The sequence below is a fragment of the Anguilla anguilla genome, chromosome 1 (genome assembly GCF_013347855.1).
Source record: "Anguilla anguilla isolate fAngAng1 chromosome 1, fAngAng1.pri, whole genome shotgun sequence".
Taxonomy (NCBI): Eukaryota; Metazoa; Chordata; class Actinopteri; order Anguilliformes; family Anguillidae; genus Anguilla; species Anguilla anguilla.
This window is the reverse complement of record NC_049201.1, coordinates 57927819-57955195: the sequence shown is the minus strand read 5'-3', so window position 1 is coordinate 57955195 and position 27377 is coordinate 57927819. Positions and strand designations below refer to the sequence as shown.

General features: G+C 39.9%; 2 protein-coding genes and 1 long non-coding RNA gene across 5 annotated transcripts in view; 2 read left to right on the top strand and 1 right to left on the bottom strand.

Annotated features, from left to right (window-relative positions):
* The window catches only part of cdk14 (cyclin-dependent kinase 14), a 143270-nt gene extending 126653 nt beyond the window's left edge, over nt 1-16617 (top strand). For both annotated transcript variants that reach the window (XM_035432088.1, XM_035432107.1), the window contains one exon: nt 13006-16617. The gene's annotated coding sequence lies outside the window, so the exon portion shown is untranslated. The remainder of the gene's footprint in view (nt 1-13005) is intronic.
* Nucleotides 12291-20827, bottom strand: LOC118235132. 2 transcript variants are annotated; one of them, XR_004766791.1, is made up of 4 exons: nt 20632-20827; nt 19177-19247; nt 17197-17305; nt 12291-12449 (listed from the first exon to the last, which is right to left on the bottom strand). It is a non-coding gene; the product is annotated as an uncharacterized LOC118235132 (long non-coding RNA). The 2 variants fall into 2 exon arrangements; XR_004766792.1 differs by lacking the exon at nt 17197-17305.
* A 2117-nt stretch (nt 20828-22944) lies between these two features.
* On the top strand, nt 22945-27109 carry LOC118235082 (frizzled-1-like). The gene has a single exon (XM_035432075.1). The coding sequence runs from the start codon at nt 23254-23256 to the stop codon at nt 24919-24921; it is 1668 nt and encodes a 555-aa protein (XP_035287966.1). The 5' UTR covers nt 22945-23253; the 3' UTR covers nt 24922-27109.
* The last annotated feature ends 268 nt before the right edge of the window (nt 27110-27377 follow it).

The following is a 27377-nucleotide window of genomic DNA, read 5'->3' as shown; positions in this document are numbered from 1 at the left end:
AGAGGCACTGCATGAAATACACATTATTTTTGCCAAATCATACAATCCTCAATTTACTAAATCAGAAAATAATAATTAATTAATTAATTATTTACATTTTTATATGGTTGCTGTGGGTGGTCACTCAGTGTTTATGACAGGCTGAAACGAACTGTGCTGCAGTTCTAATAAAATTCCACTTTTTTTTTCTTTTAATGGAGAAATGAAATAATTTATGATCAGCGATAATTTGTGGAAATATTTTAATCTCTCTCTCTCTCGCTCTCTTTCTCTCGCTATCTCTTTCTCAGTGACTCACAAAAAACCACATCACTGAACCACATCACACATACCATATGTCACCACTAACACATGTGCACACTCACACACACACACACACACACACACACACACACACACACACACACATTAAAATCTTAAGTCTAACCGTAACAGTACTATGGGAGGACCTGTGTTTACCAGTTGGAAAAAATTCATCCTTCCAAGGGAAGAAAACAGAACTTAATTAACAGCTAGGTTGTCTAATTTGAGGGCAGTTACTTCTGTGTAAGTTGTTTAACTGTCCTGCACTGGTGATAAACTTCTGTGGTGAAAGGGTGTACTAACTCCCCCATCATTCTCCAAACCACAAATGTGGGCTCATTGCGTATGTATGCATGCATGCGTGAGAACGTGTTTTCATCCCCAGTGCACTCTGGAAATCTGATGTAATTAAATGGAAACCCGAGGTTCGAAACGGATCTCATTGTTGGCAGCTGAGTACATACAGAGTGGAACATCTTGATCAATTGTGTGTTTGATGTGAACTTTTTTTTTCCTGTGGAAGATAAATAATGCAACAGCTACAATCCTGTAGGCATACATATGTATGCAAATGCATATTAATGTGCATAATGTTATTGTGCGCTTTACCGCCTCTCCTTATGTGGATTTTATGGAGCTGTAAATCTGAAGTATTGGACTGTAATGTATAGTGTTTAAACATAAGAGACAGTTACCTTGAAAGTCTCACTAAGTGCTGATCGAGGAGTAGGGTAGACTGCTCCTGCATTGCTTTTTTTACTTTGCCGGGAAAAGTCTGAAAGTTTCTGCTTTCTCTTGGAAGCTGAACGTTTCAGCGTTCTTCCGTTTTCAAGCCCTGTCCTGGGTCTCAGTGTTCCTGTCCTCTGGCATTAATCTGTATCCACAAAGCCCCCCCCCCCCCCCGCCCCACCAAACTTCACCCCTCTAGCAGATAGCCAGGACACCTGCAGGTCCAGGCCATCTGTTCCAGCTATACTTTGGGCACAGCCTGCTGACCTGAGCCTTCCCAGTATCCCCGAGCCAGAAATGAGCTTCTGCTTATAGTCACAATCAGTATGTTTAAAATCTCTGTAATGTTCCAGGCCTGACCGCTCAGGAAGAAAATAAATAGAGCAGTGCTCAGAGGAACTAGATAGCACAGACACAAGCAAAGTATCTTGCTAGCAAAAAGAAGGTCTTTGGCTGAGTTTTGCTCCAGGGGAGAGACTGAACTCTGTTAGGCCGTCTGATAGAAGCCCAGAAGAATGCAGCTTGACTCCAAATAAAAAGGAAGGGCTGCCAGTGATGGAGGTGTGTGAACTCTGCTGAAGGTACTGCGGAGCACCTTTTGCCTGTAGTTTCATTTGCATGTAGGATCTGGTGGAACATGGTGCCACAGTGTAGGCTTGTTATGTTCTGTGATATCCTGTTTGACCCCCCTCCCGTTCTGCCTGGAGTAATGCAGCTCTGCTTCCCCTCCCCACCCCCTCACCGAGGTTGTGTGTACAGTAAACACATCGCTATCGCTAGCGCTTCGCGCTTTAACCACGCCCACACCGCCGGTCGGGGAACCGTTTCATGGGAGAGTGTCACAGAAGTGTCTCTCTGCTCTGTTCCGCCATGCTCATCCACAGCCACGCTCATGTTATCTTTCACATAAATGTGTTTACCTGCTAAATTTTCTCTCAGTAATAAAACCCTTTGTTTGGACATACCAACAATCCATAAATCTTCCATGAAGTAGCCATGTGACTTTCAGTTTACTTAGTTTATACAACCAACAAGACAAAGTTTGCTGTTTTAAATATTCAGACATTTTTACTTTGGTGTCTTCAATATCACTGGATGAATTCTGTAGAGAGTTACATTGGAATATAACCTGAAAACTGAAATGTACTTATCACGGTTAACATAACATCCACATTTAGGTTCAATTACGTTGATTGAATGCTACTCAATATTATGGGGCATGGTTAACAATCCTATACAGAGAGCAATAACAATTTATAACATCTTCCAGGGTATTGATTAGGGAGCTCCTGACAACTTTTCTGGGAAAATATAATAGGTGCCCTTTAAGTACAGTAGCCTACATGTTGTAAAACTGGTAACATCTCTGTAGTAATGGCCTCTTACCTGTCTGTGTCTGTGCGGGTAGGTTGTCTATCACTGTGCCGTATTTTAATGTGGGGATTCTGAGCTCTCGCTGTGAGAAAAGACTGCCAACCCCAGAGCTGTCACTGCAGTGCACCCTGGGATAGCCAAGAGCAAGACAGCATGAACATGCAGTGGCTGCAGGGCGAGGGTGGGTGTTAGTCATAGCCAGAGGCAGAAATACATTTAGAGTAACCCAGTTCTTATTTACACTACAGGGAGATAAGACCTTGTTAGCTGATTTTAACAGCAGAATGTTGCTGTTTAGTAGCAATAATATTGTAGTCTTGGTTGGTTTGGTATGTACCTTGTAATATCCAGAGAGCCTGAAAACGACTCTAAATAAATATCATAGCTTCTTTTTGCTACTGTTATCAGAGTATGTAATATAGAATGTAAGTTAAATCATGAATAACATAAAAGTAAGAAATGCATTTTTCAGATCACTTAAATATCCTTTTCATTCTACTGTCCACCCCACACAGTAGGTTGCTTCTGAAAATAGCTGTTAGGACTTGTAGTTTAATTTAAAATTTCCTATATTTCTATCACCACGATGAAGAAATCTATTACACATACAGTATTCTTTACAATTTTAATAACGTAATAACACATTTCAGACAGTGGCTTTGCTTGCATGGTTTGAGTCCTAACTGTTGCAGTCTGTACAGAGAGCAGTGGACTGACATGGCCTACTTTGCTCCACTAAAAAAACAGGGAGAATGTAAGGGACTTAATCTTAGCATTTGACTAACAAATCCTTTGTAAATTCAATTGACCGCCAAAACCCATACTGTTGTGTAAGCGACAAAAAAAAAAAAACATTAACTCTTGCCTATGTCCATCAAAGCACATTGCAGGATTGTACAGAGGCCTACATGTAGAAATGCTCTGGACCAAGTCAGAGAGTGAGCCGTGTCTGTCGACGTGCTTTAATGCCATGTTGCTTTCTGTGTGCAGATAGGTTTTCCTTCCCCATAGGGCTAATGCCTCCGGGTTCTATTGGATCAGCGCAGCTGTGTGAATTTGCACAACGTATTAGTCTTATTGGGCGAGTTCATGCAAAAAGCTGTTTGCATTTGAACTTGAAATGAAATCCACTTACTTTCATCGAAGACACGTGGGATTTGCGAGATGAAGGCAGCTTCGTTTAACAGTCGTGTCTGAGTGTGTGCAGATTGCCTATGGAGATAGCCCGCATGCCACAATCACAAAATGCATCTTCTTCATTGTCCCCGTTTTTTCTTTTTCTCTGTGCATTGTGCATTTTTTCTACAGGAAATGGCATGTTGTCCTCTCTTAATAATGACAAGGTCAGAAACTGAATTCAATCTGTCATCCAATATTCGAGGAATGCTTACACAAGGCATTCATGTCATATGTGAAAATACTCTTGCCTGTAAGTTAATCTGTCCTGTTCCAAATGTTTTCAAGATGGCTGCCTACACAAAACCTGAATGAATGGCACGCAGTAATGCAATTATAGACTCTCCAAGAACTCATTTGTCAGGCTTTTGATGAAGAGATAAACGCTGTCAACTGCTCTACTTAAAACGATTGCACTACAACCTCATTATTGGATGGCTCTTGAGAAATAGTTTTATCTACTTTGACATTTTATGTCCTTAGAGGCAGAGAGCAATGAATATGAAAGATTCTTGTGAAGTTGGGAATTTATTTGTCTTCCAGGAATACAAAAGTTCGGGAGTTATTTCTCTATATTTGAATCTGCAGTTCATATAGAGACACCCAACCACTCTGATTTAACAAGCCAGAGAAGTACAGTAATTATGGTTTAACTTTTGGTATAGTTTTACTGAGCTTTTGATGGGTTTTTATTCTCACTGACCTGAATTTGATTGTTTTTCATTGGTTTACAAAAAAAGGCAATAGATGTATTAGTATCTACTCTGTCTGCAATTTTACAAAAAGAGACATATATCATGACATCATAGTTATGGAATTGGCCATCATTAGCCATTTTTACTTGTTTTACATTCATCATTTAGCAATTTCAAAGTGAAAAAAATAGAAGTATCAAATAACAGAATAAAATTATGTTGATGGACAGAATTTTAATTTTAATACATAAAATTTTAATACATTAAAGTGATATGATTTTAGAATAATGTGTTGAGGTTATTACATCCAGTTTTGTTTCACTTAATATTTACAAAATATGAGAGAAATCAATGGAAAAAGAGGTTTGTTGATTTTTCCATTTTATGAATGTGTCCAGCCCAGACTGAGATTAAAGACTGATTTTCACATTGATAGTCTTTGCATGTGACAGCCAGGGATTCCATTTGTCAGTGTCGTTACCCCGTCACAGCTGCATGTACACACGTACACACGTTACACTGTGTGTCTTAAGGTCAATCTGACTACATGCTGCGGAGATTAATGTATTCTTTTTTACCTCACAAAATAGACCAGTGAAGACCAGAGACAACATACACGTCTCATGTGTCCACATACACCTTCCTAATGCAACCAGGGAATATGTGGATATAATGATTTGCACCTGTGCCTGCAATAAATGCATCACATGATATCCCAAAAGTTTGATGTCTTATGTCTTACTGGTAAAATGATTCTGCTATTGAGTCCTCCGAGAATTTAAATAAAGGTTCTGACTGAGTCACTTACCCTTTTAAGTATACCCTTTATACTTATCAGCTAATACATGTCAGTGTCCTTGATTGCCCAGTCTACTGAATTGCAGGTTTATATATAAGTATGTGTGTGCAGGTGAGTGTTCACGTGTGCATGTGTATGTTTACATGCGTGAGTACTGCTACACAGGCTGACAGGCTGACTGGTTTAAGTCAAAATATTTGATAACAGGCATAGAACTGCTGACACCAGAGAAGTTTTTACAGTCAGTCTCTCCTTGCCAGGACAGCAGGAAATGGGAAACACATGTACTGTGTCTTCAGCGCTCGCTGTAGTGGGGCGGTGGACGGGTGCAACTCTCTTGCGGAAGAAGCAGATTATTTGGTTTCTGTTAGCCTCAAGGTAGAGTTAGCATCTCTCTAAGTTTCCGGAGCAGAGCATGTTTAAACATTTACATCTTTATTTAGCCTCAGAGTCATGGAAACAGAAGCAGTCAAAATTCTCTTTTGCTGCTTGGTGACTATGTGATTTTTAAACCCGCTGTAAGTCCACGTCCAATCAGGACAGTAGTCGAATACAGTGATTCAGCAGTAACTCAAGGTGAGCTCTCTGTACTGAGTTGTTTTACCTAAAGGTCACCGGTCAGTGGGCAGGACCTCCCATCCTGGGGTAATTCTAAAACAAGAGGAAATTATTCTGCAGCCAGTGCAATTTAAAAACATAAATTTTTATTTGATCTTTTTTATCTGCACTCACTATTTCCCAGGATAACTCATATACATTGCATGTTATCTCCCTCAAGAATAGAAGAATGGTGCCTGACCTAGAATTCAACCCTGCAATATAGAACTGTATATAGATCCAGTGAACCACTATGATACACAGCCACTTGATCATGGTGTACAGTGTACATCAGACATTTAAACAACCCCAGCATGGACTGTCAATCATTGCCCATACTTTCTGGACTGCTTATGCCAGGTGTACACCGCTGTGTGTTTTGACATTTGTTTTAATATATTTTCATCCAGCAGAGTAATTGTATATCAAAACCACGCAGGTGCATTATGGTGAGGTGGATGTTTGATAAAAAATAAGTAATTTATTCATTGCTGTTAAGGCAATTGTACATCGTTCATGAGACAGGAAAATGTGGTGTGCAGCTGCACTGTGGGTTCTTAAACAATATAACTTAAGAAGTGCTGGATTGTGATTATTTTCGTACCCAATTAACAAGTTATGAGTGTGACAAATAGTAAAGTGTTAATAGCCCAGTTTTTTCTGGTTTAAGCTCTAGACCAGGCCCAGTCATCCAAAATTGATTGTACTTCAAACACGCGGACTGAACCAGCAAATAATAAAGAGATTTCTGAACATGATAAACTCTAGCGTTCAGCTTCACGAACAGGAATCCTCCAACAACCTCAGTCCCAGAGAGAACAGGAGTGTTGATGCAGTCATTATGTGTGGCTAATGACTGTGGTGGGAAAAGGTGGCTTGCCATTATGTTCTGTTGGTTTTTAGCTTCGAGACATGAGTGGGTTAAAACAACCGATCCAGCTGCAACCCGTTTGTGGGTCACTAACTGATTCCACTATGGACAACCCTATCGGCCTGGGAGCCTAACGCGAAAGTCCACCAGTGACCAAGGCTTTCTCAGGTGCTACAGGGAATTTGTGAAGAGAATTCCTTACTTTACAACACCACCTCCCCCATGGAGATTTTAATTTTTCTCAAAAGCTGCATTATCCTTGAAGCTCTTCTGGAATTTGAGTCACTGTTTCAGTTAAATAAATGTTTGGCACCTCAGGAGATGTCTTAACTTTTCTTAATCAAAAACACAAAATCCCAAGCCGGCTCAGTGACCCTCTCTCCTTGTCACCGCCTGTACACACTTTCATATTTTTGAATCCAAAGTCATTGCTCTCTCTCTCTGCATCATAGCCGAAATTTAATTAAGAAATAATCCTTCAAAGAATGCCCGGAGCGGAACATTTTTTTTCTTCTTCTCCCTCGTTCATTTGTATCTTTGTTTTCCTTGGCAGGCCGGCCTCACAGCACAGACCCACAGGTTTCTTACACTGCCTCCATGACAGAGCAGATCTCGCACTGAGGCCTTGAGGAATAGAGCATTTTATACCGTGTTTTTCTTTCCCTGTCTCTGACACGTTTCTCTTCAGGATACCAGGGCTGAAAAAACTCTCACAGACATGTTATTTTGACTTGAAAGCATACTTTGTTGATTATCCAATTGCTAGTTTTAGGTATTTGGTCAAGTCAACTAAAATGAGCATTTCTGGCTGCTTAAAAATTAAATAAACAAAAATAAATTTAATTCTGGATTTAATGTTTATGTGTGCTCTTGGTGCCCTGGGTGTTTTACAAATACTGTAGTAATTGAAGAGACTTACCACACAGCTGGGTCCACCAGTATATGTGTGCTTAGGATTTATTTGTACATCCATAATTTTACGGTTAATTTTTTTGTAATGGTTTAACGTTTCTGAGTGCAATATGCATCTAAAGTAATTTTAGCTTTAAGTTATTTCATAAATATGTGGGAGAAAAAAATGCAAACACCCAAGTGTATGCCTCTTAAATGGATGATTGATAAACTATGCTCTTTCTCTTTCTCTTTGTTTTTTTTTTGTGGAAACTAATCCAAGGTTCCCTTTGAGACTAATAAGTGAGATTTATGGATGATTAAATGCACTCCATAGGTTTAAAGTCGTTTGAAGCTGTTTACAGCTCAGAACAGGTCTCTGTCTCTGGAGAGAAGAGACTCCAGATGTTTGGATGAGATCTTGCCGTGGAGTGAGCAAAAAATTATATTGAGTTCTGGAAAGCACTGACCCTTGAACACTGTGTCTTTTCAAAGGAAAGTAGAAGACATGGGGCAAGAATTAGTCAGACACCGCCAGTGAGACGCACAATGCACTCATCTTTTGTGTTCTCGGAGGGAGAGCCTGCAGTACTGTATCTGCACAGTGAATATGGTTTCCTTTATTTTCATGCAAAAATATTTTTTTAGATGACTTTCTGTATGGCTAAAAATGCTGGGTTAGCATTGCAGTCTTTCGGATACTGGAATATTTGTTTTACTGTAAATCCTTATGAGGCATCACATTGTGATTTGACACACCCTGTAGTGTTTTCTGACTTTATGTTAGAGCGCAGCGGCAGTGCTGTTGACTCTCCCACTCTCTGCACTGGAGATCAGGGTTTTTTGACACAATGGGCAGTGCATATTTATTTGTTAGGGCTTCTATTTTGAGTCCTTCTTGTGATGACTGCTGTATGCACAGTGACTACCCAGTGAACTGTGTCGAAGTTATAATTACAGTAATAATGGAAACATTCGCCCAAGACCATGGACCACTGAAATCATTGGTGACCATGGTAACGCACGAGTATTGGCTGAAATGCCACATTCCTGATGTTAACGACTGGAAACTTTTAATGCCGGTTAAATCCAGTGGGGAGGCAGATTCTTAATTAAATTTATGTCTTTAAGAATGAAATAAGCCTGTGTTCTTCAAAGTGATTCATGTACAGATGGGCTTATTAAACGTCAGCTTTTTTTTTCCACAGCTGAGAAAATACATGGGGTGGAATGTAATAGCACTACCAGTCAGTTAATTAAGTTGTATTAGACGTTATGGGCCTTGCACGGTAGATATGGGCTAAAAAGGCCATGACTCCCTATCCCATAGGCCATTGAGGCACAGACCTTGGTAGGTTTATATCAAGTCACAAAACCACCCTTACAGGGAAACGTATATAAATATGTTTGTGACTGTAGTGCTTGAGATTCAGTCGCCGGTTGCTCCAGTTGATGCTGCCACAGTAAATTCTCAAGACCTCTTCAGTCCAGATCAGAGAGGTTTGCTCTGGAGCAGGGAAAGGAGAATGATGGAGTTTGTTGATTGATCAGTAATAAGGCACAGAAGGCTACTCACTGGGTTAATCCAGAAGCAACCCCTCGGGGGTTACCAGATTGATTCAAAGCTTGGGCATTGTTGTTGTACCCTTACAAAATATTTTCATCTGAATTGCTTCGGTAAATGTCTAGCTATATGAATGGATCACGCGTGTTCAAATAACTGAAGACCTGTGTCTTTCACCATAGAAAGGGCATCTGCCTAGAAAATCACATTCTTAAAGAGAAACCACCAAAGCTGCTGTTGGACAGGAGAAATTCAGCTCATAATGACACATTATTCTTTTGCTTTATGCCACTCAAATCATTAACTTGAAACAAAAATAGCCAATTTTTTGTCATAAATAGTTATTTGTTGTTTTTATCAGTGCTAAGCAGGTGTGCCTTTGTGAAAACACACAGTTAGAATGAACAGGAGAATATCCAAGCGGTTTGTTCAGAGCATGAGGTCATGTTGTTTCCATTACCTTGGATGCACAAATCCTCAGGACATGTCCTACAATTCCCCTCTCATTCAATTCTTTTCTCTCACTTCAGTAAGTCCAGCCACTGCTTGTTTTACAGCTGGCAAAAATCTTGCCACAAATTAGATTGTGTCTGTGGTTCTTAGAAAAGTACTTAGAACACATGAGTATAATTTACAGGGGGTGCTATGTTACCTCTTTTTCCAACCTCAACATAGAAATGGCTAAATTATAAAGTGGCACCTTATTTAGGGAAAGTTTGAGCTCAGTGAACTCTGGTGGCAAATCATAAAAAAATGATGAATGCTTTTGGAGCCTGTTTTTGTGATTTCATATATGAATAATTACCATTATGATAATACTGTATATTCCAATTAGCAGATTGCATGAGAAGGAAAACCTCTCCTTTTAGTTTGGGAGCTGCAAGTGTTAAATGTTTCTCAAAATGGAATATGTGAAGGTAAAAGATGATCTGAACTGACTAGCCACCAAGTCTGGATGAGGACATTTAAAGGCTGGTCCCAGAAATTAATTGTTTAGTTTGACGTACCACACTAAGTACATGGCCTTTCATTCACCCACATCAAACAAGTATGGATATTGACTGCTTAGAAAATCTAACCAAACCACTTTTTATACTTTCAAAGAACAACAATCCTAAGTACACCCGCTAGTTTGTGTTGGTTGTGTTTGCATTTTCATGAGTTAGGAACAAAAATGGGGGGTTCAAAGTCGGAATTCAAGGAAAAGATGGCAGAGATTCCCCCCCCCCCCCCCCCGGCAGCTGGGGAAAAAAAGCTCCCTGACCCCCTCCTCCCTGTAAAAGGTGCGTGGTTGCACAGAGATAGGCTTCTGTGCTTTCCAGCCGGCTCCTGTTTTCTAAAGCTGGTACAACAGACTAGTCCCATTGTCTGCCCCCTCGTCTTCAACATATATTAGTTCCTAATGATGTGCTTTTAGCGGGGCTAAAGTGCTGAGGTCCAGTGTCCACTCACCATTGTGCCACAGAGAGCAGCTGGCCAAATTGGTTATGGCCACACCCCCAGATCCCACCCATAGGCTCCATCTGGGCCAGGGACGTGGTTCCTCTTTGATCGCATTGGAGCGGAACCCTACATCTGTTCTTACTAAGCCAGGGCCCTGAAACAACAAATTCCATTGTTGACTTTCTCAGTGTGAGATACTGTATTAGACTCCGGGGCAGCCTGCCCTAGACCATGCAGTTCTTAATCATTTTTAACATGGGTGGGGGGGGGGCAAGTCAAGCCGGACAGACTTTTATTTTCTCATCCAGGGTCCTCGCTGTGGGATCATTCTGAGCTTCAGAGTAGGTCTCATTCACACTTTAAAGTAAATAAGCGCTTGATTTATTTCACAACAAGAGCTCAACCTAAATGCAACGTGTTCTGCCCTTTACTTTTTCTTATATACCTTTTACTTAATTTCAACAGCTTTTTAATGGTTCGGATTTGCAATTAACTTTCAAACATTTATGTACCATGTATTAGGTGCAAATTCTTTTTATATATTGTGTAGCATATTGTGAAATAAGCATTTGAACGCTCCTATTTCTTAACATACCGATTCGTCATTTTGGAATACCAGAAGGGTGGAGGTTCAAATCCTTGGCAGGACACTGTGGTTGTACTCTTGAGCATGGTATTTAACCTGAATCGCTTCAGTAAGTGTTCAGCTGTATAAATGAATAATATTGTATGTTAAAATGTAGGCTGTGTAAGTCATCTCGGATCAGAGCGTGCAGCAAGAAAATAAATCAAATAAATATAATAGCGAGTGGAACACAGGATACAGCTGTAGAGATAATGCAGGCTCCCGCAAGGACCAGCACAGAGCAAATGAGGTGTCAATGGGGTGCCTGAGCAGACAGGGCCTTGCTCTAATTAGTCTCCGGAGCCTCGTTTGGTGGCGGGTTTAACATGAGCTAATCAATGGCCGCAAGTCTGCTGATGCGTGCGAGAACCTTCCCACACAGAGCTCCTCCTCACAGGTCTCTCACCTGCACAGCAGGGGCCCTGCTTTTCATTACGCTCCCGCCTCCCCCTCTCCCTCCGTCCCTCGCCCCTCTGTCTCTTTCCCTCCATCTCCATCCCTCTCTGACACGCTATCGCTCTCTCAGCATACTGTATCAGTCATTGTATGTGTGCACTTGTTCTCTCGCCTTCTCTCTTCTCCTCTCACCCCTATTTCCAATACAGCACTGAAGAGTTAGGAGGTGCATACATATCAATAGGAATGATATATCAACATGTATGGTAATTGCACTAATTATTGTAATAATATATCCATAATGACAACATAAGAATGACTGATCATGTAACAGGTCATTTAGCCCATCTGGGCTTGTCACTTTGTAAAGAAATACATTAGGAAAATAAATGTACAATGTTGCAGTAGTCACTACACTATGTAACAGTGACAATATAATCAGAAATAAAATATAAATGATTGCTTCATTGCAGTGCTTGCACTCTACATTGTTGCTTTTCCTTTTCTTTCTCCTTTTCTTTCTCTTTCCCCTTGTCTTTCAAACCCTCTCTCGCTTTCTCTCTCAATCTTTCTCTCTCTCCATACTATGATTGCAGTTTCTCTGAGAAGGATAAAAAAAGTAAAATCCATTCCAGACTGTGGTGAGCTGAAAGAGCATGTGGGAGAATATTCCGGAGCATTACACTGTTCCTCCCCTTTTTCGCTTCACTGCCCTGCAACCCAAGGCTCCTACAGTATGCATTTCCTTTCATAATCAGCAGAGACTGTGTCTCCATATTAATGAATTTAGTGAATGAGAACAAATTTAAATGAGACCGGGAGAGGGGTTTGCATTTATTATCTGGCAACGCACAGACCGGTGGTTATCTTTTATTTTCTGTCATACCACCCCACGTATGGCCAAGGCATTTTTCCAAGATGTTCTTTCTGTATTCCTGGCATGCCGAGCCACATGTCCGCCAGGAACTCATTTCTAAGGGCTGGGGCTGCAGAGAGAGAGGGAGAGGAAAACATACATTATTCATGGGTGCGGTATGGTCACCCCAGGAAAGCGGAGATTAAGGAAGGATAAGCCAGCTCGATTCAGGATGTGTGTTGGTTTGATTCTTTCAATAAAAAAACAACAGGAGGTGTGTTTACCACTCTGCATATTGCCACTCACCTTCCGGACCGAAGCCCTCATCATCTCCACAAAGCCACACTGTCCTAATAAGAGTCAGTGATATTCTGGCCACAGGGTAGTGCACAAGAATATCAGTAATATTATATATATCATTTAGTCTGTAGCCACAAGGTGTATGCTAATGCTAAATTTTAATAGAAATGTAATTTTACTTTTGCTTTTTACATTCTGTATTTTAAAGCGTTGACAATGTTATGGAACTTGTGTTAGGTGTCATGTGTTCATCTGCAAATCATTTTACACTGTGGCTTTTTTTTAGAGCAATATGAATTTAATATTGATATCCAGTTCAGTGACATTCGTGTTGAAGGCACAGAAAGATGTTGACATTGAATATATTTGTGTCTCTCTCGTTTCAGATTGCGACTTTCAAGAGTCAGACGAAGATGATGAGGAAGGGTGGTGGACTGAATGGGCTGGATGAGAACACCTTTTCTGTTTTGATTCTTTACTCGGTTCGAAGGACATTCAGTGGCACGCAATTTTGTGGTCATGACAGGCTCCCCAGATTTCATTGATGTGAAATGCTGATTTACTTTCACAAGGAAAATATTGCTGTATATTTCTGAAGTATTGACAATGTTCAAATGCAGACATTGAATTCACAAAGAATAACTAAAGAGAATAGCTGAAAGGATGTTGAAATACAGTGAGTGTATCTTCTTATACAGTGTACACAAAAACACACAGTACACGCAAACAGAAAGACAGCCACACGCACACACACACACACACACACACACACACACACACACAGCATGTGTCAGCATGCCTTTACTTCATTCTTTAAGTCTTATCAGGGGCAGACTCATTAACATAGGCAAATGTTATCAATAATTCTTTCGCATAATACTATCCCTTCGGATTACGAAGTATATATAAAGCCTCTGCAGTCTGCCATTCTTCCTCTGTAATGACATCACCATGTGCATCACTGTAGAATATAGCTCAATTTAGTAGTAGTTGTAGTAGTAGTAGTACCAGTAAAAATAATAATAACAATAATAACAACAACAACAATAATAATACTAATAATAATAATAATAATAATAATAATAATAATGGTGCATTATCCGTATGCCAGTAGTTGAGCTGCTGGTATGTGATGGTGCATGTTCGTTCACACCTCCAGGGACGGTGCAAACAGGACCATTGCATTCACCACAGATAAGACAGGGTTGCAATCAGTTCTGCATAATGCAATGCCATCTTGGGTTTAACCTTACTTCCAGTGCAGCGTTCCTGTTTTCATATTAGACGGGTGTGTACTGTACGTTAACATGTTATGGGCAATACACTTGCATTGGTGCTACTATGTAGGTAATACATGGATCCTCTAGATTTTAAAAAGTGGCCTGGAAAATCTCGATAACCCAAATCTGCATTTATAATTCATCAATAGTATTATTATTTGTGGTAGTAGTAGTAGTAGTAAATAATTTTCATTTTTGATAAGGGACGCATGACAATCATCCTGAGTTTTCATTCCATAACTGTCCACTGAAAGACAGGGCTGAAAATGCAGTAATTCACTCCCTTCTCAGGTTTCAGTTGGTCTTTCTCAAATGAAGTCCTTTTTTATTTCCCAGTAATCAGCATGTGTGGGTTATCAAGCTTTTACAGTGAAAATTATGTTAGACAAGGAAATATGGTGGGGCCACTGATCCTGGACAGAGAGTCTGGGAGGAGCCAGGGTGGTTCACCAGTGTCTTCCCTCATTCCCCAGTCTCAGCTACCCATTACAAGCCACGCCCTCTTTGGGCCACATCACAGGGCCCTATCTGTCACCTGACCACAACCCCTGAAGAGCAAAATACTATTTATACTCAACCAAATTATTCCTGCTATGGTACTCTCTCTGCACTTTGCCTCTAGTGTGTACCAATTTCATACTGATTTATCAGTTTAGATCTTGTTTTAATGGTACTGTTTTATGTTTATTCATGATGATGAATTTCTTTTTTTAATTGTTATTATGGAAACATTTAGTGAAATTAAAACAACAGAATTATTGGATTCAGGTATTGTCTCCCGGTGGGAATGCTTGAAACTGTCTTATTGTGTGCATATAGAAGCAATGCTCTGTAGGACTGTAGCTAGACTGAATCAGGTTATGTTAAAGAGGGCATATTTCAGTAATCATGCCCACCCCAACACACCCCATCCCTCACTACTAACAATGAATGAGAGAAGAGTAATTGCAGTACATTTCTGAAACTATAATATACACTTAGTACCACTGACTGAGACGTATACACCTACACAGATATGTACAAATACGGTACCAACACAGACAGTCCAGAAGTCCTTAAGACTAGGGAGGATGACACTTGGCAGAGGTCACTCACGCCATTACCCTTTTATTTTCTGCACCGTGTTGCAGTCTGTTGGAATGAAATTATGCCTACATTTTTTACTCACATCGCTCGTATTTTCGCTCTAGTACCCAACTCAAATATGTACATGTAGGCCTACAGGACCTACTGTATAGGCATTGAAAGCACTTACACACACACCACAGCTTTTTCAGTCGTCCGTTTAGGGTTTTTGCTCTTGCTGGGGGGAAAAAAACCCTTTGCCTTGTGGCTGTGGGTACAGCTTTAATAGTGTTACCATCATATGGATAACATGCAGAGCAAAGGCTAATTGAAGTAGTTGGAAGTTAATTTTTGCTATTAAGAATGCACTTTTAAAAAGATCTTCTTTGCTCAACATTCCATCTTAAAGTTATATGTCACTTTGCACCCGAATTGTCCTTAATGTCGCTTTTGCGTGAAGGAAAACTTGGTGGCGATGGAGTCTCTGTAGGAACGTAAGATGCGGGATGAATAAGACATATTTGAAGTAATCTCATTGTGTATCAGTTTCATCCTTGATAAGTATGGACATGTTTAAATAAAGGGGGAGCAGCCTTTAAGAGTGTTAAATAGTGTGGCAGAACTGTGATAAGAGAGAACGACTGTACGTTAAGGCACCAAGGCTTTAAAAGATTCCCGGACCCGGGCAGTGTTAGCAGCTGAATAATTATTTTTCTACGTTAAGCACACTTTCTTAGTATATTATCGCATTTCGTTTTGATCTGGCAGCAGCTGCATCGGCAAAATACGGAAAATTGTATGTCAGTGACTGCTGCGTTGAGTTTTAAGCACTAGGTCCTTTTGAACTTGAATGTTTTCAAAATGTGTCCTCTGAAAAGGATTACTCAATGAAGTACGAAGAAGAGCCTACATAAAAATAACAAGGATTGTAGGAATGCACATTAGCACTGTGACGGTTAAAATGATCATCTTTTTATCGTACTCATTGGCTCTGGCGTTATCTCCGTTAAATAGGCTATAACATGAAAATATATAGGCTACATATTTAAGGGAATTAATCATTGGATTCCCCGGTTTGCTATATTGGATATGTTATGGAATGTGTAGTCCGTACCCCGTTATTATTGGATACTTACGTTCACCTGTGAATATTTTATCATTTTGTAACCTTTGTTATAAACCGTTAGGCTGTATATAGCTGAGGCGAAAAACCTCCTGTAAAATGTAATAGTGACGCTTAAAAATATTGCGTTTTGGGTCACGAATGTCCCCATTACGCTGTTAAATGGGGGATTCATATATATATTTGGCCTTGTTGATTTCTTATTGCATAGACGTGTATACTGAGAAAGACATTGGTCTTCTAGTGCATCCCTGCTGCGCTGAACACCGAATCCTCCTTTTCAAATTTAAAAGCTTCACTTGCATATTTTCTTTTTTGTATGATGCACTGAAAATACATACTTTTGACGGTTTGGAACATAGAAGTGTTATCAGTCACTTTATAAACTCTTAAACTCCATATATGGTAGAGTAGCTGTTGCATTATTTGTTACAGTATGTATGTAATGTTACTATGGAAGATGTAATGTCCTTCTGTAAATGTTGTTTATTGTTGTTTTACCTGAAATAAAGTTTATTAATGCTGAAAATGTGGAGTTTATAATCTGCAAATGTATATGCATTCCCGCTGCATATAGTTGGTTGAAAACATACACAAACTGTGAGTGCTGTCTTCTATACCCTTTTGTCTTTTACTGCATACCTCATCAAAATGCATTTGCATTTCCTCAAAGCTTAGATTCTGGTCAGGCTAGCTGTCTTTCAGTACATTATTTTTGTTCAGTTTTACCCTGTGGTTATTTTCCCCTTAACTCGTCTAATAAACCAAGCTGTTTTAATTGCATGCTAGTTGCTATTGACTTTAAACAAAGATTTCCTTTTTATACGTAATTAGTCTTTCATTAGTTTTGTCTTTATTGCTGTATAGTCTGAGTAAGAGGGTGAAACAGCCTGATCGTGTTTGTTTATGTACAGCAGGACTAGGGGCAACAATAACATGGATGATAAACAGGAGGAGAGACCCAGACGGATGTTCCCCTTTGTGTGTTTGCTTTTTTAAATGAACTTAACATGGCTGCAGCTGGACCTTTCAATCCTTTTCCTTCCAGGATTTGGAGGGAGTGGGAGGGTGGGGACACAACTTGCATATACAATGCATAACTTCCTTACCCCAACAAGCTCCACTGCAGCTTGTTAGGTCTGAGGCCTGGTTACCAATCCAACTATGTTCACTTCAGTCCAAAATCAGCTTAAAATGTGTGCCCACCCCCATTCGCCTCTGCAATTAGAAACAAAATGTAAAAATGTAAAAACTCAAATGATTATCACTGTATTTATTAGCATAAAAGTCACAATATATTGCTGCCTGAGCATTGCTGCCAAATTGAATCAAAATTCATGCTAAAGTAGCCCAGTTTAGAGGCTATTAAACATCAGGAATTGTGGCCTTGACCTTTGACCTTGTGACCTGTCGAGGGTCCTGGATACAGGGGGTCCATGTGAATGACATTTATGTCAAGCCTAATAAAATAAGATGCATAATTTCCTAATATAGTAACTTAAGTCTTTTGGTTTTTGTGACCTTCCAAGGACAAATTGCTTGCTCAGAGGTGCATATGGACCACTGCTGTGGAACCTCTGACAAGGTACTCAATCCTGAATTCCTTAAGTTAATATTTGGCTTTATAAATGGGTACTGTGCAAAAATGTAAGTTGCCTGAAATAAGGGAAACTGGCAAGCATATATTTTCCTACTCAAGACAGCAACTGCACATTGTTTAAAAAAAATACTATGCTACAGTATATATAAAAATGATGGTATAATACATATGCTATATACAATCAGTGGCCAGTTTGTTGGGTACACCTGCTTATTAACGCAAATAGCCTGCTCCCCCAAACAGTGAACTAGTACAATATATGTGGCTGCAACTATATAGTGCAGACATGGTGAAGAGGTTTAGTTGTTGTTCAACCAAATACTAATAGGGCAAGATGCCTGATCTAGGCAACTCTGACCGTGGTATGATTGTTGGTGCCAGACATGATGGTTCCGGCTTATTAAAAACAGTTGCTCTCCTGGGGTCTTCACACAGTGTAGTCTTTTGAGGTTACAGAGAATGGTCAAACAAATAAACAATAAAGAAAAAATGTCACCAGTTCTGTGGGCAGAAACACGTTGATAATGAGAAAGGATATTGGAGAATGGACAGACTCATTCAAGCTAACAGGAAGGCCACAACTTCTCAAATAACAGCTGTTTACAAGTGAGGAGCAAAAGGACATCTCTGAATGCACAACACATTGAACCTTGAAATGGATGGTCTACAGTAGCAGAAGTCCACACCGGGCTCTGCTCCTAACAGCTAAGAACAGGAAGATGAAACTACAGTAGGCATGTGACCATAAAACTGGACGATTGGAAAAACGTCATATAGTCTGAGGAATCTCAATTTCTGCTGCAACATGCAGATGATAACATCAAAATTTCGACCCATCGTGCCTTGTTCATGGTGCAGGCTGGTGGTGGAGATGTAATAGTTATTAGCTGTGGGGAATGTTTTCTTGACACACACTAATACAAATTGAGCATCATTTGAATGCCACAGCATACCTGAGCAATGTTGCTGACCCTGTGCATCCCTTTATGGCCAAAATGGACACTTCCAGCCGGATAGTGTACCGTATTACAAAGCACGCATAATTTCAAGCTGGTTTACTCTAATGCTCTAATGGGCTGCACAGTCCTCAGATCTCTTTGGGATGAGGTGGAATTGGACGTTCGCAGTATGAATGTGTGGCCACAAAATCTGCTGGAACTGAGTGATGCTATTGAGTCAGCATGGACCAAAATACCTAAAGAATAGGTCTAGCACCTTCAGAGGTCCATGCTGCAAAGAATTCAGCTTGTACTGGAGGCTAAAGAGGGTCCTACCCGGTGTTAGATAGGTATACCCAATAACGTGGCCACTGAGTTTATTATCATAATATTACCCAATTATCTGGTGTGATTATATACACTTTCCTATCTTGAGGGTATTCTTTAAAAAAAATATTTTTTAATTAAAAATAAAGACGCAATAATACAGTATTAATAATTTCTAATGTTAGTCAAACTAATGAAATTATAATTATTGCATTTCTACCTACCACATCTCTGGAAATGTAGCGCACTTGAGAACACTTGTATATGATTCAAAGCATACCAGAGGTCAATGTATCTAATAGAAAACAAACAAACAAAAAAACATGAAAGTTAAAACATTCATCTGATTTTCCAGCAAAGCAGTTGAACACAAATCCTTATTGTTTAAAAATGTAAACCACTCTCAAATGAAACTTCAACTCAAATGTGTAACATTAAAATACGTAATCATTCATAATAGGTTTTTAATAATCATTTATAACCAGTAGTATAATAGGTAAGGAGCTGGTCTTGTAATGTAAAGGTCACAGGTTTGATTCTCAGGTAGGACACTGCTTAGCAAAGTACTTAACCTGCATTGCTTCAGTATACAGTATACCCAGCTGTATAAAGGGATGCAATGTAAATGATATGTAAAAAAAATTGTGTCGCTCCGGATAAGAGCGTCTGCTAAATGCCTGTAATGTAACGTAATATTTCAGGAAGCTGCGAATGTTTACACATTAATTTATAATGGCCATTATTTTCTACAAATCTTAGAGGAAAATAAGAAACTGGTATTATTGTGAATAGCTTGTTAGCACGCCATATAATACCATAGCTTCAAAGCCCTTTGTAGTGGTTTTTGTATTGTGAGTTGCCTAGCTGGTTAGTACAACACAGTACAACGCCGTAGTATAATTTTCCATTTCCTTAAATTATTGAGAAACGGTGACATTAGGAACATCTTCTCTAAAAATACATCCTTTTCTTATCCGACTCTACAACGTCTCGTCCATTTTCATTGTCAATATGCCCCATGGGAAATGACAGTGATGTTACTGTCGTTAGGGGTGAAAAGAGCCTTGTTAGGCATTCCCTGAATAATTATATTTTCGGCAGCCGATTCAACATGGGTGGCTCCCCCTGCAATTATGTCTTCTAGCAGAAAGGAATAAAATTAGGATGCATTTGGAAGTTGAATTTGGTTTGATTAATGCCTCGTGTTCGATGCTTTGTACTTCTGTGTGGAACAATGAAAATGTTGAAATCAACAATAGTTTTAACAGATTATGTAACATCTTTATAGAAACCGCTCACTTTGTGCAGCTAAAAAATATTTTAAAAATTATGCAAAATAAGGTGTTGAATTATTAAGACTATTACATTAAGAAAATAGAGTGCAGGGAATAAAATGATAAAATGAAAATGATGAATCCCTCTTACTCTCAACTTTAGCCATATACACTTGAAAGGCAAAATACATCACAGATCACGACATAACATTCCCACCAATTTTGTACCACAACGAATTACACTTGCATAACTGCAATACTGAAACGATTTAGGGCCTCGTTCTAATTACAGCATCGGTTCCTAAAATCTTCTCAAACCAATGGTAGCGTCAAACATTATAATGCAGGAATACTTTTAAAAACTGTGGACCACAGACCAGAATGAGAAGGTTAGCTATAGCCTACTTTAAACGTGTTGGTCCTGTAAAAGGCGCGACTCTATCAACTTCCAAACTAAAGAAGGCGCCTGATTCCCAGACAAAGGACTCCTTAACTCTTGTTACTTTTTGGGGAAAAAGTCACGAGTTCTGCTTTTCTCTGGGGGAGCAAGTAGTGAAATTATTCCAATCACAGCATTCCTGTGTCAGCGCACATCGTTCCTTTCAATCTTTCCAATAGACACACCTCGCAGCCAATAAGAAAGCAATTGGACATTATTTTTTTTAGGGTCCGTCGCTATCTGACTTCCATAACACCAATGGCGCTGACAGCTTTTTTATACAAGCATTCTGATTTGTCCAGTTCACCTTCATGACACTTCGATTGCCCAAATCTATGTGCATTTTCCGAGCATTTAAGCCTTCCTAGGCTGGCATCCACGTTTGCTCAAATTCACGTTCAATCCATGTGACAATGCTGAAATACAACATGCCCATCCTATGTTCTTCTCATGTGAAAATAGCAGCACTATCAGTCAGAAACAGCCTCAAGTGGAGTTCCACAAATTTCTAAAATAATTTCCTTTCTGTTTGTCCTTATCAAGGGCAACAAAGATGGCTCACATTTTATGTATTACCCTGGTGCATACTTGAATTTTTCTGAATCAGAATGGGTATCATGTTCACAGGCACAAAGTGTCATCTTCCACTGCAACATTTTCCTACAGCCATACGCGCATCTGTAGTGTTCCTCTGGAGTTTCACCTGCAGTCTCACTGCAGTTCCATAACCACTGTATACCTGCCCAGTTGTAACTACACACCTTATAGGTCAAGAAAATACTATGACATCATTTGCTTAGATGACACCCCTTCACTTAAATTTCCCTTACGCTACTCATATTTTATCAATTAACACAAAAACCGCAGATGGTCCTTAACAAAGGCACTTACTGTACCAGAACAAGGTTATTTGTAATAAAACTAGTTGCCTACAGGTATGGTCCCTGGAGGATCGTTATTCATTTTATGGATCATTGTGTGGAGTATAATTGTCAGTTCCAAACAGGCTAAATGAATCAAGATTGACTGAAATATTACATGACAGATAATCCATATTTGACCTCTCTTGATAGCTATTTGCTATAAGTCACTTGTAGAAGTGATGCATCATTACAGGTGTCTTCTGAATAGACAACCTGTTGCTAGATAGACAAACAAGCAAACTTTCCTCAGATCAATTTTGGGGTTAATTTATGCCCATGCGGACAGCAATACTGATCACAGTATAATCACTTTGGATTCATTATTCTTTCTCCTATATGGTAACTGTTATGGGGCCCTAGAACAATGAACTGATAATAGTGTTGACCCAGAGCTTCCATTCCAAGTTTAAACATTATAACCAGTGCTTGCTTGGCGCTCAGTACTAAATTTTACAAACTGTGATTAATAACCCTATGATAGACTCGTTCCATGTCTTGGAGTGTGTCAGTGCAGAAGGTTGTTTCACACCACACAAATTGAGATAAACTCCAAACCCATTACAAGCGTACACAAAACTCATTACTAAAAATAAAATTAATCTTCATCAATTTAAACCACTACCTGCAACATGAGATTGGAAGATGGAAAATGAAAAATGCAATGTTTACTTTTCTCCAGTATATCTCTGATTAGATATGGAATTCTTTCACAGAGAACTCATGGCAGATATCTCCCAACTGTCATCAAATCCAAATCCTTAATCCATTGTTTAACTAAAATCTTAGTCCTGCATAAATGAGCCCAGATGGAATTCTTATCATCACAGCAATTCACCAGGACCAAGGCTGACTTTCCTTACTGTATCTGTAAATGGTTTAGTATCTCACATTTTTTCAATTTAATGTATCGTATTTTGCCAAATCACACAACTGAAGGATAAACATGTTAAAGCAAGTTATGTAAAGCTTTCATTAAAAAAATAAATGTTTTATTACGATCAGTACTTTGCAAATGTTTGATTATGCTCAATTATGTATAATTTTATCAAAACAGTAAATAATGTCTATGACAATCTGATAAATTGTAGATGTAAATTACACCATGGTTATAGTCGTGTGCCAGCTTGCAGGTAGATTACATAATGGCTGATCAGATATTGAAAATAATATCCTGGGTTACGTTTAAAAATAATTCCAATGGGATATGCCCAAAGTAAATAAAGCTACGTATTCTGGTTGTGAATATTGCTTCTTTAAAAGGTAGAAACGCACAAAACTTGCAAAATCTCGAGGATCCCTAAAAGAAGCCATCTGTTTCAAGGTCCCTCCCTTCTTTCCATATGAAGGAGAGACAGCGGGGCGCCTGGAAACAGGTCTGAACAGCGCAGAAGGACTGACACAAACCGTCGGACTGCGAGTGTGGCAGTGTGTTTATGTCTGTTGGCTTTCTTAAATTCAGATTTTTGCAAAAGGCGATTTCGACTTGAGAAACTCGTGGCTATATATTTATGAGCGCACTGGGAACCAGCAAATGTGTAGTTGTGGACTCTGAAAGTTTATTCAGGAATTTATTTGCAGGAAAAGGAGCGCTAACAAAGGGAAGTGAAGAAGTGTGTTAGCTAGCTAACAAGCTAGCCAGTTTGGGAAGAAACTGCCAAGAAAACTATGGCTGGCCGAAATGCTTTCACAATGGATTACACCAAAGCGAGTCGGATACTACTGCCGACGTTTTTTCTGGTATTTCTTGGACTTTGGGGGGTAAGTGGACAGTATGGCGACCGAGGAATGTCAATTCCAGAACACGGGTTTTGTCAGCCGATATCTATCCCACTTTGTACGGACATTGCTTATAACGAAACCATCATGCCAAATTTATTAGGGCACACAAACCAGGAAGACGCTGGGCTTGAAGTGCACCAGTTTTATCCGCTTGTAAAAGTTCAGTGTTCTCCCGACCTCAAGTTTTTCTTGTGCTCCATGTATGCGCCTGTTTGTACGGTCTTAGAGCAGGCTCTCCCCCCTTGCCGTTCCCTTTGTGAAAGAGCGAGGCAGGGCTGCGAGGCGCTGATGAACAAATTTGGCTTCCAGTGGCCGGATAGCCTTGCGTGCGAGTCTTTCCCTGTTCACGGCGCGGGCGAGTTGTGCGTGGGACAGAATAAGTCCGATAAAAGCACCCCCATTGACCCAACGCCAGATGTGGCGGGGCCCACTCACGGGCACGTGAAGGGACATTTCAGGTGTCCGACTGCATTGAAAGTTCCTCCTTATATGAATTATCGTTTCCTCGGGGAGGACGATTGCGGGGCTCCGTGCGAGCCAACGAAATCTCCAGGAATGATGTATTTTAGCCCAGAGGAGCTGAAGTTCGCACGGATATGGATCGGAATCTGGTCTGTTTTGTGTTGTGCCTCCACCTTATTTACAGTTCTGACCTACTTGGTGGACATGAAAAGGTTCAGTTACCCCGAGCGGCCCATCATCTTCCTATCTGGTTGCTACACAATGGTTTCTATTGCTTACATTGCTGGATTTCTGCTGGAGGACAAAGTGGTGTGCAACGAGAAGTTTGACAGCGATGTCAGAACTGTCGTCCAGGGCACCAAGAAGGAAGGGTGCACCATTTTGTTCATGATGCTGTACTTTTTCAGCATGGCCAGCTCCATTTGGTGGGTTATCTTGGCTCTGACCTGGTTCTTGGCAGCAGGAATGAAATGGGGACATGAAGCCATAGAAGCCAACTCCCAGTACTTCCACCTGGCGGCGTGGGCTGTGCCAGCCATCAAGACCATCACCATCTTGGCTGTGGGGCAGGTGGACGGCGACGTCCTGAGCGGGGTGTGTTTCGTGGGGATCAACAGCGTCGACGCCCTGCGTGGCTTCGTCCTGGCGCCCCTCTTCGTCTACCTGTTCATCGGCACCTCCTTCCTCTTGGCGGGTTTCGTGTCCCTCTTCCGCATTCGAACCATCATGAAGCACGACGGCACCAAGACGGAGAAGCTGGAGAAGCTCATGGTGCGGATCGGCATATTCAGCGTTCTGTACACGGTGCCGGCCACGATCGTCATCGCCTGTTATTTCTACGAGCAAGCCTTCAGGGAGCAGTGGGAGAGGAGCTGGGTCAGCCAGACGTGCAAGACCTACGCGGTCCCGTGTCCGGAGCATAATCCTCCCCAGATGAGCCCTGATTTCACAGTCTTCATGATTAAATACCTCATGACTCTCATCGTGGGCATCACCTCTGGCTTTTGGATATGGTCTGGCAAAACGCTCAATTCCTGGAGGAAGTTTTACACGAGACTGGCTAACAGTAAACACGGGGAAACTACAGTGTGACCTTTGGCACGTTGGTGACCCCAGAGACACACACACTCATCTTTTTGTGAACTGAAGACTAGCTTTGTTTTTGTTTTGTTTTTTGGCAATCTGAGAGACACCGTTTGCTATTGTAAATAAGCGTTTTTGTGAGATTTTTGTAAGTATATATTTGTATTTAAAGAAGACAAATTCTCTCCTTTAAAAAAAAATCATTTTTACATATTTTGGACAAAAAAAGAAAGGTACTGAACAATTTGTACTCCAGCTGAGCATTGGCAGTATCTTTTGTGTGTGGATGATCTTGGCTTGGGTACACTGCCAGGAGGGCTGTTCATGCCATTGTATCCTGTGATCATTTAATGTGACCTTAACTTTGACTTGGGGGGACGTATTTTTAGTCTGCATGTAAAAATAGTGCTTTCTTTTGGGTCCTAACGCCTTCTAATAGAGAGCAGTTAATCTGTGCTCTTATAGTAATTTGAAATGGAAAGAGGGATTTGAACCTGTGATATTTGCAGTTATTCTTTTAAAGTATGCCTGTTCTAAGGGATGTATACATTCAAGCTGTATTTCCACTACAAATTTGGATTTTCACCACACATCAATGGCTAGTGATAGTATGATTAAGAAAACTGAGGTCTAAACTAACGCCAAAGCAAAGGCTTTAGTACACCATGGGCTGAACTTAGTATGCAATGGGCACAAATAATTTGGGGCTAAACATGTGCACGCATATGCATCACTTGAATGAGAATTTGAATCCAAGTAAAAATTCAGAACCAACAACTGGTTAAATAATTCACTCCGTTATCTTTTTATTTCCTTTAGTGGAATTTCAAACCGAGTCTGCGAGAACAATGTGGAGTGCCTTTACATGTCTCTTTCGGGGAAATGGCCTGACATTACTTAAAATGGACCTGTCTCTGAGGTGATCACTGGTTCAGCTGCACTTGTGTATGAGGGGCTCTCGTGACAGCTGAAATGTTAAACCGCAGACAGATGCAATAGAATGTAAAGATGAGTGCACAATGGAAACTGTTGAAACTTATGAAAAAAGTTTAAAAACCAAGTTATAATTTTTGTCCCTGTATCTAAATTGGAAGCACTACTAGAATGGACATGTCCACTAAACTTTCTTGTAAAATAGGATTATTTTCCACAAGAAAGCAAAACACCGTGCCATACCATGTGGTTGTGTCTTGTGGAATATATAAAATGGAGAGTAATGCAATAGGTTGAAAACCAACAGGAATTGAGAAAAAAAAATCTTAATGCTCAATGAAAGCCTTTTTTTCGAATCCAAAATTATGGAAGTCATATTAAAGAAAGGCAGTTTAGCCCTGCAAAATCAGCATGTGGAACGTCTTCTGAAGAGAACTTTACACCAAATAGTCCTTTTGAGTTGATGTTATTTTGAGGTGTGCTTTTTCATGGGCTGACTTCCCAAGCAGTGTCTGTGGTCCAGACAGTATTGTTCCTACAATCTTTTGAACGGTAATGCAGGGGATAGTTGTACTATCGTAATAGGATGATCCCGGGCCAAGATTCACTCCAACTGCTGTGGTATTCTGCACTTTGAGTAACATTGGAATGTTCATGTTATTCATTGTTCAAGAATCTGTTTTGTACAATTCAGCAATCACTGAACTTGTTTATAATTTGTTTTAGGGTAGGTGGAGAACGTAACACTTGGCCTAATCATTGATCAAAGCTCCATGACAGTTGGATTGAGTCTGCGCCTTGCTTGTCTTGGTTCACAACTGGAAGGTTTTAGGACCCGAGGGATGGTCTTTGTTCTTGGGGCCATGTCCCGCTGTGCACAAACACAAAGAACGGGCCCAGAGTAGCTAGATTTCAAATTGCACATGTTTAGGCTTCAGAAATGACTGACTGATTTTCTTTAAATCATTCTCTTGATTTATGATTCCACACAGGAAATGCTCCCCTGGAAGGTATTTTGAGGGTTTGACATTGTTTCACTGACATTATTGTCCTTAAATGCTCTCTGCATGGATCTAAGAACAATATTTAATCTTTTTAAAATGTTAAAGCCTACATTAAATCCTACTTTTTCCACAACAATTTTATGTTTTGATTTTTATGCATTTTGTTTTACTATCAAAGAATCTTCTATATTTATAGAAAATAGGTTTATATGTTCCATACTCAATTTCTCTAGAAATAAAAGCCCAAATTTTGTACAAAATGTGTTTTTGGAATATGTCATTTATTATGGATTTTGTTTCCCTAAATTATCTCCACCTGATGTAATAAAGTACTTGAAGTAAGGGTGTTATGTTGAAATATCAAAGGTAGACCTAGTATTTCTGACTAATATTATTTGGAATTGTATGTTTTAAATGGTGCTTGCATGTTCTTAGATGGGAGAAAAATGACACATTTTGATGTTGTTTTCTGTCAAAGGTATGAGTAGTGAATGTAATTATTATTATTTTTTTATCGATGCTTTACTT